We start from the raw sequence: 16,604 nt of genomic DNA on the forward strand, positions 1-16,604 counted from the left end.
GGAGCTTATGGATGTTGACTAGTTATCCTCCGTTTCCACTGTTGCAGGATGTATCTTCACTAATTGATTTGATCGGAAGTACAGCAGTAATCCTGATCCCCTTGGTCCATGGTTGTTTACTTGATAGTTGCCTATGGATGTTGACTGGTTATCCTCCGTTTCCACTGTTGCGGGATGTATCTTCACTAATTGATTTGATCGGAAGTACAGCAGTAAGATCGTATGTACCTGATGGGTCTGACAATTACCTGGTGTTCATATGTTGATCATTATAAATTATACACTCACAATTACCTAGTGTTCATATGTTGATCATTATAAAACACTCACAATTACCTAGTGTTCATATGTTGATCACTATAAAACACTCACAATTACCTAGTGTTTATATGTTGATCATTATAAAACACTCACAATTACCTGGTGTTCATATGTTGATCATTATAAAACACTCACAAATACCTAGTGTTTATATGTTGATCATTATAAAACTCTCACAATTACCTCGTGTTTATATGTTGATCATTATAAAACACTCACAATTACCTGGTGTTCATATGTTGATCATTATAAAACACTCACAAATACCTAGTGTTTATATGTTGATCATTATAAAACACTCACAATTACCTGGTGTTCATATGTTGATCATTATAAAACACTCACAAATACCTAGTGTTTATATGTTGATCATTATAAAACACTCCCAATTACCTAGTGTTCATATGTTGATCATTATAAAACACTCACAATTACCTGGTGTTCATATGTTGATCATTATAAATTATACACTCACAATTACCTAGTGTTCATATGTTGATCATTATAAAACACTCTCAATTACCTAGTGTTCATATGTTGATCATTATAAAACACTCACAAATACCTAGTGTTTATATGTTGATCATTATAAAACACTCACAATTACATGGTGTTCATATGTTGATCATTATAAAACACTCACAATTACCTTGTGTTTATATGTTGATCATTATAAAACACTCACAATTACCTAGTGTTCATATGTTGATCATTATAAAAAAACACTCACAATTCAACTTCAAACAACTTAGTCAAATTTATTCTCTGATTGGATAGTATAGTATACAAGGGGGATACTTGCTGATAAGGATACAATCAATCTAGAAATTCATAACGGGACCTTCAAAACGCACATTCAAGCCGGACATTTAAACATTAGCTGTGATCTATAAAAGTCAGTTCTACATATAAATTATAAAGTCAATCTACATCATAAATTACAAGGATTTTTTGAAAACCAGTTTCATCAATAAATTTTCACAACACATTTAGACCAAAACACCTAGCTGTACCACAGTCACTCCATCGGTCCCAGACTCGCTGTCTGGTACCATTGGTCCTAGACTCGCTGTCTGGTACCATTGGTCCTAGACTGGCTGTCTGGTACCATCAGTCCTAGACTCGCTGTAAGGTACCATTGGTCCTAGACTCGCTGTTAGGTACCATTGGTCCTAGACTCGCTGTTAGGTACCATAGGTCCTTGACTCGCTGTTAGGTACCATTGGTCCTAGACTCGCTGTTAGGTACCATTGGTCCTAGACTTGCTGTCTGGTACCATTGGTCCTAGACTCGCTGTTAGGTACCATCAAGTTAACACACATTGCCACTGTCATTATTATGGAATGTCAACAGAATTGTTCTATCTACCTCACATATTTAGATTTATTTTGTAGCATTATGGCAGCTACAAAGGACCTGTTGCGTTGTAGGTGAAAACACAACCCTGCCATGAATTTCATATGTTTTAGCGTATTGATAATTAAAAATTAAAAAATTCTAATTAACATGGCACTATTACTTCTGTTGGACCAAAAAACGGATTGCAGCGCCCCCTACACTTACATCACCTCATCTGCCTTTAATGGGAACAATGTTGCAACAGCATAAAACAAAATCTGTTTACACTTTCTAACAGAAGTACCTAGTACACACGTAACTTTAAAATTATATAGAATATTTAGCTGTATTTGCTATCATTCTATGACAAATTAATTTGCTCCTAAAATAAGAACATTTCAATTTCTGATTTTTGGTTTTTATTTTGTTAAGCAGGATAAGCAAGATACAACTTGGGTTCCATCAAATTTCTGACACAAATTTTTCCTAGGGAAGTCCTGTTCCTTTCCCAGTTTACCTATATAGTCTGTATATCAGACCTTCGTTGATGATTCACTGGACTGTTATCTGTAGCTACATACATTTATTAAATATCAAAGTACTAAATCACTACTGTCAAAGTACTAAATCACTACTGACAAAGTACTAAATCACTACTGACAAAGTACTTAATCACTACTGACAAAGTACTAAATCACTACTGACAAAGCACTTAATCACTACTGACATTTAATCATAAAAAATTATCTATTTCTGTATATGGTTACCATGGATAAAATCTCACTATTTTTGACCAAATCTCACTAAAAATAATCACTGGTCTCACTATTTTGCACCGGAAAGTTATGGCATGTATGATGGTATATGACTAGCATCCAATTTTAGGAGAGAAAAAAAATCTGGAAATACCTCTATATCATTTGATAATTTAATCCTTTGTGAAAAGTCTTTCTATTTCAGAAATACTTCTGCAAAATGTGTTATGCATTATATGATAGTCCCCCATCCAGCTAGTCACGGTTCAGATATCATGACCTTATATATAATTATGCCTTATGGTTGTTTAGGAGAAGTTGTTTGAAGATTTTATCATTTTCGACACTTGTGATCTTGAAACATGGACAAGGTCATTAATTTGAACATCTTTGATAGCTCTCCATCCAAACTTCCTGTAAGTCAGATATCATGACCCTTGGCCATACGGTTGTAGAGAAGAAGTTGTCTGTGTGAACAGCTTCTACATGATTATAATTATTAGTGGTATTCTTTACTATAATATCTCACACATAATGTTACAAGTTCTACGATTCTAATCCAATTTATCAGATTTACGTTTTCCTGGGACAGCTCAGTGGGAGGTATGAGGTATGACTTGTACAGGTATCTGTTGAATAGTCACTGAATACCAAAACAAAAGAGTTTGTGCCATGGAATAAACAGGGGAACCAATATATCACCTCTTAAAACTAACACAATGTATAGAACTCATTGTGTCCATAGGGATGAGTGTAGCAGACAAATACACGGCAAAAATAATCATACATCCTACAACAGTCGTAAACACAAAATTATACAGACTTGTTATCATACATTCTACAACGGTTGTAAACACAAAATTATACAGACTTGTAATCATACGTTCTACAACAGTCATAAACACAAAATTATACAGACTATGTAATCATACATCCTACAACAGTCGTAAACACAAAATTATACAGACTAGTAATCATACGTTCTACAACAGTCATAAACACAAAATTATACAGACTATGTAATCATACATCCTACAACAGTCGTAAACACAAAATTATACAGACTATGTAATCATACGTTTTACAACAGTCGTAAACACAAAATTATACAGACTTGTAATCATACGTTCTACAACGGGCGCAAACACAAAATTATACAGACTTGATTATCATACATTCTAGAACGGTTGTAAACACAAAATTATACAGACTTGTTATCATACATTCTACAACGGTTGTAAACACAAAATTATACAGACTTGTAATAATACGTTCTACAACGGTCGTAAACACAAAATTATACAGACTTGTTATCATACGTTCTACAACAGTCATAAACACAAAATTATACAGACTATGTAATCATACGTTTTACAACAGTCGTAAACACAAAATTATACAGACTAGTAATCATACGTTCTACAACAGTCATAAACACAAAATTATACAGACTATGTAATCATACGTTTTACAACAGTCGTAAACACAAAATTATACAGACTATGTAATCATACATCCTACAACAGTCGTAAACACAAAATTATACAGACTATGTAATCATACGTTTTACAACAGTCGTAAACACAAAATTATACAGACTATGTAATCATACGTTTTACAACAGTCGTAAACACAAAATTATACAGACTTGATTATCATACATTCTAGAACGGTTGTAAACACAAAATTATACAGACTTGTAATCATACGTTCTACAACAGTCATAAACACAAAATTATACAGACTATGTAATCATACATTCTACAACAGTCGTAAACACAAAATTATACAGACTATGTAATCATACATCCTACAACAGTCGTAAACACAAAATTATACAGCCTATGTAATCATACATTCTACAACAGTCGTAAACACAAAATTATACAGACTTGTTATCATACATTCTACAACGGTTGTAAACACAAAATTATACAGACTTGGAATCATACGTTCTACAACGGTCGTAAACACAAATTTATACAGACTTGATTATCATACATTCTACAACGGGTGTAAACACAAAATTATACAGACTTGTAATCATACGTTCTACAACGGCCGTAAACACAAAATTATACAGACTTGATTATCATACATTCTAGAACGGTTGTAAACACAAAATTATACAGACTTGTAATCATACATTCTACAATGGTCGTAAACACAAAATTATACAGACTTGTAATCATACGTTCTACAACGGGCGCAAACACAAAATTATACAGACTTGATTATCATACATTCTAGAACGGTTGTAAACACAAAATTATACAGACTTGTTATCATACGTTCTACAACAGTCATAAACACAAAATTATTCAGACTATGTAATCATACGTTCTACAACAGTCGTAAACACAAAATTATACAGACTTGATTATCATACATTCTACAACGGGTGTAAACACAAAATTATACAGACTTGTAATCATACATTCGACAATGGTCGTAAACACAAAATTATACAGACTTGTAATCATACGTTCTACAACGGGCGCAAACACAAAATTATACAGACTTGATTATCATACATTCTTTAACGGTTGTAAACACAAAATTATACAGACTTGTTATCATACATTCTACAACGGTTGTAAACACAAAATTATACAGACTTGTTATCATACGTTCTACAACAGTCATAAACACAAAATTATTCAGACTATGTAATCATACGTTCTACAACAGTCGTAAACACAAAATTATACAGCCTATGTAATCATACATTCTACAACAGTCGTAAACACAAAATTATACAGACTTGTTATCATACGTTCTACAACAGTCATAAACACAAAATTATACAGACTATGTAATCATACGTTTTACAACAGTCGTAAACACAAAATTATACAGACTTGTAATCATACGTTCTACAACGGGCGCAAACACAAAATTATACAGACTTGATTATCATACATTCTTTAACGGTTGTAAACACAAAATTATACAGACTTGTAATCATACGTTCTACAACGGGCGCAAACACAAAATTATACAGACTTGATTATCATACATTCTACAACGGGTGTAAACACAAAATTATACAGACTTGTAATCATACGTTCTACAACGGGCGCAAACACAAAATTATACAGACTTGATTATCATACATTCTACAACGGTTGTAAACACAAAATTATACAGACTTGTAATTATACGTTCTACAACGGTCGTAAACACAAAATTATACAGACTTGATTATCATACAATCTTCGACTAACATTAACACAAAATTATACCTTTTGATATTATAAATTCTAGGACAGTCGAGATATAAAAGTAAAAACAAAAGAATACTACAGGTCCGATAATAAGAACCTAGAGATTATTATCATTTTATCTTTTGTAATCCTCATGAAGGTAAGTGCCTGTTGTTTAATCATTTTTTTTCCCCACTGTTAATTAGAGAATTTATTTTAATTCAATAGTAGCATTCCAGCCTGCCAAGTTTATAGAGTTAACACAGGACAGTTGCTACACTTGTACTGATCAATTGAGGCCTCCCCCAGTATATATAGATTTCTGTGTCTATCCTGATTACAGACACATTTCCTCACCTAGATCATTGCTTTCCTTGTATTTTCAGTAGACATCATGACAGGTGCCACATGTGGCACCAGAGTATCTTCATGGCGTACATCAACATTTTCTAAAAATTTCATGGGAAATGTAATTGACTTCTGAAATGGCCAATGTCAATGGTTAACGGGAAGATCTAAAGTAAACGTCATTCCCAACATCAGGTACTTCAAACAAGATCCTAATTTTGTTGTGGAACTTTTTTGAAATGAGATCCAGGTCACCATAAGGTAGCATACCTCCCTAAGTCACCATAAGGTAGCATACCTCCCTTAGTCACAATAAGGTAGCATACCTCCCTATGTCACAATAAGGTAGCATACATCCCTATGTCACAATAAGGTATCATACCTCCCTAAGTCACAATAAGGTAGCATACATCCCTATGTCACAATAAGGTAGCATACCTCCTTAATCAAAACCACATTTAACCAATGTTAATAACTAAATACATCAGAGGCTGCGTTATGTCAGTGTTAACACGACAGTGTAACCATCGCTTACAGAAGTAACACGACCGTGACACATCACAGGGTAACCATCGCTTACAGAAGTAACACTGTGATGTGTCACGGACGTGTTACTCCTGTAAGCGGTGGTGACAGTGTGATGTGTCACGGTCGTGTTATTACTGTAAGCGATGGTTACACCGTGACACATCACAGTGGAACCATCGCTTACAGGAGTATCACGACCGTGACACATCACAGTGTAACCATCGCTTACAGGAGTAACACGACCGGGACACATCACAGTGTAACCATCGCTTACAGGAGTAACACGACCGGGACACATCACAGTGGAACCATCTCTTACAGGAGTAACACGACCGTGACACATCACAGTGTAACCATCGCTTACAGAAGTAACACGACCGTGACACATCACAGTGTAACCATCGCTTACAGAAGTAACACGACCGTGACACATCACAGTGTAACCATCGCTTACAGGAGTAACACGACCGTGACACATCACAGAGTAACCATCGCTTACAGAAGTAACACGACCCTGACACATCATAACTGTTATTCTATTGATGTCAATGACAATTAAGTTTACAGGACAAATTCATACAAATGTTCTATTTCTTAATCTAGCACTTTGAAAATTATAGCACCAATTATTATGTAAAAATACAATACAAATGTTAATACAGTATTCAATATATATACCTATAAAACACATACGTGTATCACAATTTTATGACCTCACATCATTTAAAAAAATAAATAAACAATCCAATACCTAGTAATTTTTCTGCATATTTCATGTGTTCCAAATATTTAAATATTCCTTAAACATTGTATGTACCTGTTGATTAATACAAAAGTGCAAGTAGTTGTAGCCAAATAGGACATTCTGATCTCATTTATACTGAAAATAATAAATAAAAATAAACTTTTTATGAAAAAAATAATAATAACCAGTTGATCTATTGCGAGTCTCCGAAACATTTATACTGAAAAGTACCATCAACTATTAAAGTAATGTTGGTGTATGTACATTTCTGATGTCCTGTCAAGTACCTGTTGGTATATATATGTACATTTCTGATGTCCTGTCAAGTACCTGTTAGTGTATGTACATTTCTGATGTCCTGTCAAGTTCCTGTTGGTATATATATGTACATTTCTGAGGTCCTGTCAAGTACCTGTTGGTGTATGTTCATTTCTGACATCCTGTCAAGTACCTGTTGGTGTATGTACATTTCTAAAGTCCTGTCAAGTACCTGTTAGTGTATGTACATTTCTGACATCCTGTCAATTACCTGTTGGTATATATATGTACATTTCTGATGTCCTGTCAAGTACCTGTTGGTGTATGTGCATTTCTTACATCCTGTCAAGTACCTGTTGGTGTATGTACATTTCTGACATCCTGTCAAGTACCTGTTAGTGTATATATGTACATTTCTGACATCCTGTCATGTACCTGTTGGTGTATGTACATTTCTGACATCCTGTCAAGTACCTGTTGGTGTATGTACATTTCTGATGTCCTGTCAAGTACCTGTTGGTGTATGTACATTTCTGACATCCTGTCAAGTACCTGTTGGTGTATGTACATTTCTGATGTCCTGTCAAGTACCTGTTGGTGTATGTACATTTCTGATGTCCTGTCAAGTACCTGTTGGTGTATGTACATTTCTGACATCCTGTCAAGTACCTGTTGGTGTATGTACATTTCTGATGTCCTGTCAAGTACCTGTTGGTGTATGTACATTTCTGATGTCCTGTCAAGTACCTGTTGGTGTATGTACATTTCTGACATCCTGTCAAGTACCTGTTGGTGTATGTACATTTCTGATGTCCTGTCAAGTACCTGTTGGTGTATGTACATTTCTGATGTCCTGTCAAGTACCTGTTGGTGTATGTACATTTCTGACATCCTGTCAAGTACCTGTTGGTGTATGTACATTTCTGATGTCCTGTCAAGTACCTGTTGGTGTATGTACATTTCTGATATCCTGTCAAGTACCTGTTGGTGTATGTACATTTCTGACATCCTGTCAAGTACCTGTTAGTGTATGTTTATTTCTGATGTCCTGTCATGTACCTGTTAGTGTATGTTCATTTCTGATGTCCTGTCATGTACCTGTTAGTGTATGTACATTTCTGATGTCCTGTCAAGTACCTGTTAGTGTATGTACATTTCTGATGTCCTGTCATGTACCTGTTAGTGTATGTACATTTCTGACATCCTGTCATGTACCTGTTGGTGTATGTACATTTCTGACATCCTTCATGCTATTAAGTATTTGTTTTGTATTGTTTTTTCATGAAAGCGAAGAATGTTTAGGATTAAAAAAACTGAGAAGAAAAACCCTACTATACTAACCAGGTACAACATAAAACGTGGAATGATCTACAAAAATATTATAGAAATTAGGAGTGTGCTAGATAAACACCATAAACAATAGGAAGAAATTCCACACTGATATGCCATTGAAGTAAGATATTGCACAAAGCCCTAAATAAATTTGATTTGTCAGTCATTTCTCATCTAACGACCATATACAATGTATATTAGTAATGAAAGTAAACTTTGTAGGTAAACAAATGTACTGATGTTTGATTTTAATGGTACAACAAAAGATACACAAATATTGTAAAGGGATTGTGATAAATATGTGCGATACAACTGTTGTCAAACTCTACATGTTACCAGAACATTATCAGTGGTGGTGAGGTGATGGCCTGTAGCCCTATAGTGTGAAAACCAGAATACCACAGGGCAAAACAATATGTGGCCGCCCTTGAACTGAAATACTGAGAATCTTTTTGAGGCATTCTTGTAACAAAATATGCGAAAATATTGAAATAGGTAACAAAGTGAAGTTACATTTGTTCATTGTCTTTTAAGTTGAATTATTTCTGGGGTGTGGTGAAAGATGGTGACATATTATGTTTAACTTCTCAGTCAGAAGGAATAACGATAGGTCACATCTTTTTCAGTACCTTTGATAAAACGTTTTTTTATATGGATTGTCTCCCTTTAACTATATTAAAAGAAAAAGGTATCTTTTGGAGAAAAAAATAATGGGACCTCCAATGGATTAACACAAATCTTCCATCATTTTACTCAATCTGCTCAATCGTCTACATCACACCAAGAAACCTTGATCAAATTAAATAGGAAAATGTTTCCTACTTTTAACTACAGGCTGTACAAAAGTCTAGCAATGTTTAATTCTAGTATGAGTGACTTCTATAGGTATAGCCACCACAGAGGAAAAATGAGAAGGCCAGAATGTATAGGGTGTATCAACCACGACCTTTACACTAGACAGGTAAAACAATGCCAGTTTCCAGAGCAGACAGGATCTGGATATAACATTGTTCACGTAAGATTTATTAAAACAAGAAACACCAGTGAATTAGTCCTTCTTTCCTAATCTGAAAGATTCCATGGAGAAAGAATCGAAAAAACTAAACTAGCTGATTTTCTTTTGTAGTTATTCTTCCCTGCGAGAGGGATTGTGATTAATAGCGGGTCAATTTAATCTGGTTACCTGTATATTAGTTATTCTTCACTGCAAGAGGGATTGTGATTAATAACGGGTCAATTTAATCTGGTTACCTGTATATTTCATACAACAATATAAAGTTGATGCAGCAGGTTTTCCTGGCTAATTTCCTTCACCAGTACATCACCTCTACCGCCTTGTGATGGAATGTAGGTATACAGTTAGAATGTCATAGTTTGGAAAAAAACTGTAAACATTTATGGTTATTTCAATATACTTTTCAACTTTCAAATCTGAATATTGGACTTAATGAAATTGCAATAACATTTACAAATAGGTTCTTGAAAAAAATACCGATTACAATGACATATTTGAGTTGCAGCGCAAATCTCGGTTGTTGCTTGAATTTATTTTTAAATCATAATAACACCAATTACAATGTAAAACATGAAGAATTAATCTTGATATTACAGTCGAAAATTTCAACATGTAATATCAAGACTTGTGATAATTGTACCATAACAAATTACTGTATCAAATGTCAGCATTGAATACCCCTCAAAATAGTATACTAATGATAAGTTGATATCTCACCAACTTAATAAACCTAGGGGAGCGCCAATTCTATCTAGCCAACAACAGCCACTCCGCTGGCCAGACTGCAGTCTTGGCATCTCTCCATTACCTTCTGACCAGTTGTACCACGGCTGGTCCTTAATGATGATAGCAAGATGTAGACGTCTGGCAAAGTTCCTCAGTGAGTATTAACCCTTCCACCACTATAGACCATAATAGACTCATCCATATCAATGTATGGTAGAGTCTACTAAAGTGACATAGGGGTGAAAGGGTTAACGAGGACTTTCAATGCCCATAATGAACCCAAATCAGTTACATCCTTATTGAATATTTGTGTTCATATGGCAGGAATATTAAACAAAAAGCTCAGTATGGGCGACATAAATTTAAGACTAAACATGACTGTCACGGCCTGCAGTAGTGTTTGTTTGGCGTATTCCACCCACACAAACAAAAATATCCATTGACAAACTAGAACGGGCTCCCTATATCTTGCACAAGGAGCTGACATCAGTGGATGGGGCCTGGGACTAAGACAGAGTCAGGGGAGGTGTTGCCTTTATATCAGTCCTTGACTTTGCATAGCTTTCATACAGCGCAGGGCTTTCTTGGCAGCAGCACTTTTGGCAATACGGTAATTGCGTCCAATTCCAACAAATACGCCTTTACTGACAACATTGACTGTGACCCGGATTTTCCCTTCTAAGGTCCTCTCCGGTTTTCTGAAACACAATGGTAAATAATGGTATAGAATTAGACCTGAAAGGGAGACGATTGCATCCCTTTATTACATCTCTGACCAATAACACTGTGAATGACTAGGGCCACTTGATTTATCACCAGCCAGTGGATGGTAGTAACAGTGTACGAAGTGGTCATGCAACTAAAATCACATAAAACATTACAAAATGTTCCTCCTTTAATAAAACATTGGAGAAATATTTTTTATTGAATCCATAAACAAGAAATTCCAGAGTGATGTTGGCTCCCACCTTTAGAAGATATCTTCATCAGCTCTCTATACAAGTTTGATTCTTACTCTTCACTAGTTGAACTGATAGTCTTGTCAACAGTAAAAGGATCTTGTGGTAACTCGTGATCAAAACTTAATACTGCTGTGTATACGATTGTCAGGTAACACTAAATACTGCTGTGTATACAATTGTCAGGTAACACTTAATACCGCTGTGTATACAATTGTCAGGTAACACTCAATACTGCTGCGTATACAATTGTCAGGTAACACTTAATACCGCTGTGTATACAATTGTCAGGTAACACTCAATACTGCTGCGTATACAATTGTCAGGTAACACTTAATACCCCTGGGTATACAATTGTCAGGTAACACTGAATACTGCTGCGTATACAATTGTCAGGTAACACTTAATACTGCTGTGTATACGATTGTCAGGTAACACTAAATACTGCAGTGTATACAATTGTCAGGTAACACTTAATACCCCTGGGTATACAATTGTCAGGTAACACTGAATACTGCTGTGTATTCTATACAAGTTTGATTCTTACTCTTCACTAGTTGAACTGATAGTCTTGTCAACAGTAAAAGGATCTTGTTGTAACTCGTGATCAAAACTTAATACTGCTGTGTATACGATTGTCAGGTAACACTAAATACTGCAGTGTATACAATTGTCAGGTAACACTTAATACCCCTGGGTATACAATTGTCAGGTAACACTGAATACTGCTGCGTATACAATTGTCAGGTAACACTTAATACCCCTGGGTATACAATTGTCAGGTAACACTGAATACTGCTGTGTATTCTATACAAGTTTGATTCTTACTCTTCACTAGTTGAACTGATAGTCTTGTCAACAGTAAAAGGATCTTGTGGTAACTCGTGATCAAAACTTAATACTGCTGTGTATACGATTGTCAGGTAACACTAAATACTGCAGTGTATACAATTGTCAGGTAACACTTAATACTGCTGTGTATACAATTGTCGGGTAACACTTAATATTGCTGTGTCTACAATTGTCAGGTAACACTTACTAACGTTGTGTATATGATTGTCAGGTAACACTTAATACCGCTGTGTATACAATTGTCAGGTAACACTTAATACCCCTGTGTATACAATTGTCAGGTAACACTTAATACAGCTGTGTATACAATTGTCAGGTAACACTTAATACCCCTGTGTATACAATTGTCAGGTAACACTGAATACTGCTGTGTATAAAATTGTCAGGTAACACTTAAAACCGCTGTGTTTACAATTGTCAGGTAACACTAAATACCGCTGTGTATACAATTGTCAGGTAACACTTAATACCCCTGTGTATACAATTGTCAGGTAACACTGAATACTGCTGTGTATACAATTGTCAGGTAACACTTAATACCCCTGTGTATACAATTGTCAGGTAACACTGAATACTGCTGTGTATACAATTGTCAGGTAACACTTAATACCCCTGTGTATACAATTGTCAGGTAACACTGAATACTGCTGTGTATACAATTGTCAGGTAACACTTAATACCCCTGTGTATACAATTGTCAGGTAACACTGAATACTGCTGTGTATACAATTGTCAGGTAACACTTAATACCCCTGTGTATACAATTGTCAGGTAACACTGAATACTGCTGTGTATACAATTGTCAGGTAACACTTAATACCCCTGTGTATACAATTGTCAGGTAACACTGAATACTGCTGTGTATACAATTGTCAGGTAACACTTAATACCCCTGTGTATACAATTGTCAGGTAACACTGAATACTGCTGTGTATACAATTGTCAGGTAACACTTAATACCCCTGTGTATACAATTGTCAGGTAACACTGAATACTGCTGTGTATACAATTGTCAGGTAACACTTAATACCCCTGTGTATACAATTGTCAGGTAACACTGAATACTGCTGTGTATACAATTGTCAGGTAACACTTAATACCCCTGTGTATACAATTGTCAGGTAACACTGAATACTGCTGTGTATACAATTGTCAGGTAACACTTAATACTGCTGTGTATACAATTGTCAGGTAACACTTAATACTGCTGTGTATACAATTGTCAGGTAACACTTAATACTGCTGTGTATACAATTGTCAGGTAACACTTAATACTGCTGTGTATATAATTGTCAGGTAACACTTAATATTGCTGTGTATACAATTGTCCTTTCAAAGTGAGCTTGTCATTTGACCTCATAAAATAATAATGTGTGAGTATAGCGAAATATCTGATCTGTCATCTGAAAAAGCAGATTAAAGCTCAAAATGAAATACTCAGTATGCAAAACTACGCCCTGGGGAGAACCTCTTTATGAAATATGTAGATTTGGACCCATATTCATGAAACCGTTTTTTTTTTTATAGATTTCCGAAACAAGCAAAAAAAAAAAGAACACTTGTTCCAGACCATGAGACAAAGATCTGTACCAATCCGACAAGTGGAAAAAGCTTACTTGGTTCTTTAGACCAGGTGAGCTAAATAATATATGGTCATCTTGTGGAAGTTCTAAAATATGCATTACCATGTGTTTAACATATATTCAGTTACTATATAAGATAGTATTACAACTTATGACATAATAGTAAATGCAACAAGATATACCATGTACTATTTTATATATATACAACTTGGGGGCTTTTCAGCTGCACACATATCGCAATACGAGAGGTATACAGCTTCAATTTGGGAGGTACACAACACATATGTTGTTGTATTCAGCCCCCATGTTAATATACAGTTATACCTACATAATAAGGTGCCTATAAGTTATAATTAGGTATCCTATAGATCCAGGATTTTCCAACAATGATGAATCCTCTCATGGGATTGGTACAACATGGGCTAACGGGGCCCATGTGGCCAATCCAGGATTCAGGAAATATCCTCTCATGGGATCTATATCCAGAAAATTATATCTAGATATCATGCGGACCCAGGAATTTCCTGATCCGATATCCTCTCATGGGATCCAGGTATATGAGCTACTCATTATGTCTGGATCCAGGATTGTCAGAAATATCCTCTCATTGGGGTCCGTTTTTTGATAATGGGAAATCTCATCCAGCCGTTGGAACCAGGGGCAACCGTTTCGCTCCTGGGGGGATATATTGGCAGTAATCCTGGAACAAGGGGTGAAAGTTCACTCCTGGTAGGATAACGTCAGTAATCCGTGAGATTTCCATAGCTTATATATGTGTAGTATGATATAGCCCCCAAGGCCAAACCTAAATGTGATTAAAATAATGTATTTCTCAGATGAAGCTACATCTAATTATTAAAATTAAAAAAGAATACATCTCTATAGGGTATATGTCTGACATTTCTCACCGAGATATACCACCATATAACTTCTCACTGATGTGGTATAACATTACCCACAGAGATATACCACCATGTAACTTCTCACTGATGTGGTATAAAATTACCCACCGTGATATACCACCATATAACTTCTCACTGATGTGGTATAACATTACCCACAGAGATATACCACCATGTAACTTCTCACTGATGTGGTATAACATTACCCACCCAGATATACCACCATATAACTTCTCACTGATGTGGTATAACATTACCCACAGAGATATACCACCATGTAACTTCTCACTGATGTGGTATTACATTACCCACCCAGATATACCACCATGTAACTTCTCACTGATGTGGTATAACATTACCCACCAAGATATACCACCATATAAATTCTCACTGATGTGGTATAATTTTACCCACCAAGATATACCACCATATAACTTCTCACTGATGTGGTATAACATTACCTACCAAGATTCACCACCATATAACATCTCACTGATGTGGTATAACATTACCCACCAAGATATACCACCATATAACTTCTCACTGATGTGTTATAACATTACCCACCGAGATATACCAGCATGTAACTTCTCACTGATGTGGTATAACATTACCCACCAAGATATACCACATTATAACTTCTCACTGAAGTGGTATAACATTACCCACCGAGATATACCACCATATAACTTCTCACTGATGTGGTATAACATTCCCCACCAAGATATACCCCCATATAACTTCTCACTGATGTGGTATAACATTACCGACCAATATATACCACCATATTACTTCTCACTGATGTGGTTTAACATTACCCACAGAGATAAACCACCATATAACTTCTCACTGATGTGGTATAACATTACCGACCAATATATACCACCATGTAACTTCTCACTGATGTGGTATACCATTACCCACCAATATATACCACCATATAACTTACTCAAACTTGGCGGTCTCTGGTTCCATTTCCAGCAGCTCACGGACTGGTGACTTGGGGATACTCTTCAGGTACTTGTCTGTCAACAACAGAGGGAATACAGCATCATATTCTATTTTGTACAACCCGGAGAATTAAATGTATATCCCTGTACATTAATTCTTGTATTTCACTGTTCACTGTCTAGACTGAAACTGATCAGGCTGATAGTAACATCACTGTCTAGACTATCACTCAGGCTGATAATAACATCACTGTCTAGACTGACACTCAGACTGATAGTAACATCACAGTCTGGATTAACACTCAGACTGATAGTAATATCACTGTCTAGACTGACACTCAGACTGATAGTAATATCACTGTCTAGACTGACATTCAGACTGATAGTAACATCACAGCCTAGACTGACACTCAGACTGATAGTAATGTCACTGTCTAGATTAACACTCAGACTGATAGTTACATCATTGTCTAGACTAACATTCAGACTGATAGTAACATCATAGTCTAGACTGACACTCAGACTGATTGTAACATCACTGTCTAGACTGACACTCAGACTGATAGTTACATCATTGTCTAGACTAACATTCAGACTGATAGTAACATCACAGTCTAGACTGACACTCAGACTGATAGTAACATCACTGTCTAGACTGACACTCAGACTGATATTAACATCACTGTTTAGACTGATAGTAATGTCACTGTCTAGACTAACACACAGGCTGATAGTAACATCACAGTCTAGACTAACACACAGGCTGATAGTAACTCTATAGGAAGT

The 16,604-nt window shown here is 35.6% G+C and overlaps 1 protein-coding gene across 1 annotated transcript in view; it reads right to left on the reverse strand.

The window, feature by feature from the left end:
- Positions 1–6,675: 6,675 nt before the first annotated feature.
- LOC110446500 (endoribonuclease Dicer-like) overlaps positions 6,676–16,604 on the reverse strand; it is a 34,581-nt gene continuing 24,652 nt past the window's right edge. Inside the window, exons 16-18 of the mRNA XM_021491672.1 lie at positions 15,818–15,893; positions 7,693–11,270; positions 6,676–7,571 (exon numbers count right to left, since the gene is read on the reverse strand). Coding sequence (XP_021347347.1) covers positions 11,108–11,270; positions 15,818–15,893 — 239 coding nt within the window. The 3' untranslated portion in view covers positions 6,676–7,571; positions 7,693–11,107. The remainder of the gene's footprint in view (positions 7,572–7,692; positions 11,271–15,817; positions 15,894–16,604) is intronic.

Source organism: Mizuhopecten yessoensis, unplaced genomic scaffold (genome assembly GCF_002113885.1).
Source record: "Mizuhopecten yessoensis strain PY_sf001 unplaced genomic scaffold, ASM211388v2 scaffold2741, whole genome shotgun sequence".
In the NCBI taxonomy this organism is placed as follows: domain Eukaryota; kingdom Metazoa; phylum Mollusca; class Bivalvia; order Pectinida; family Pectinidae; genus Mizuhopecten; species Mizuhopecten yessoensis.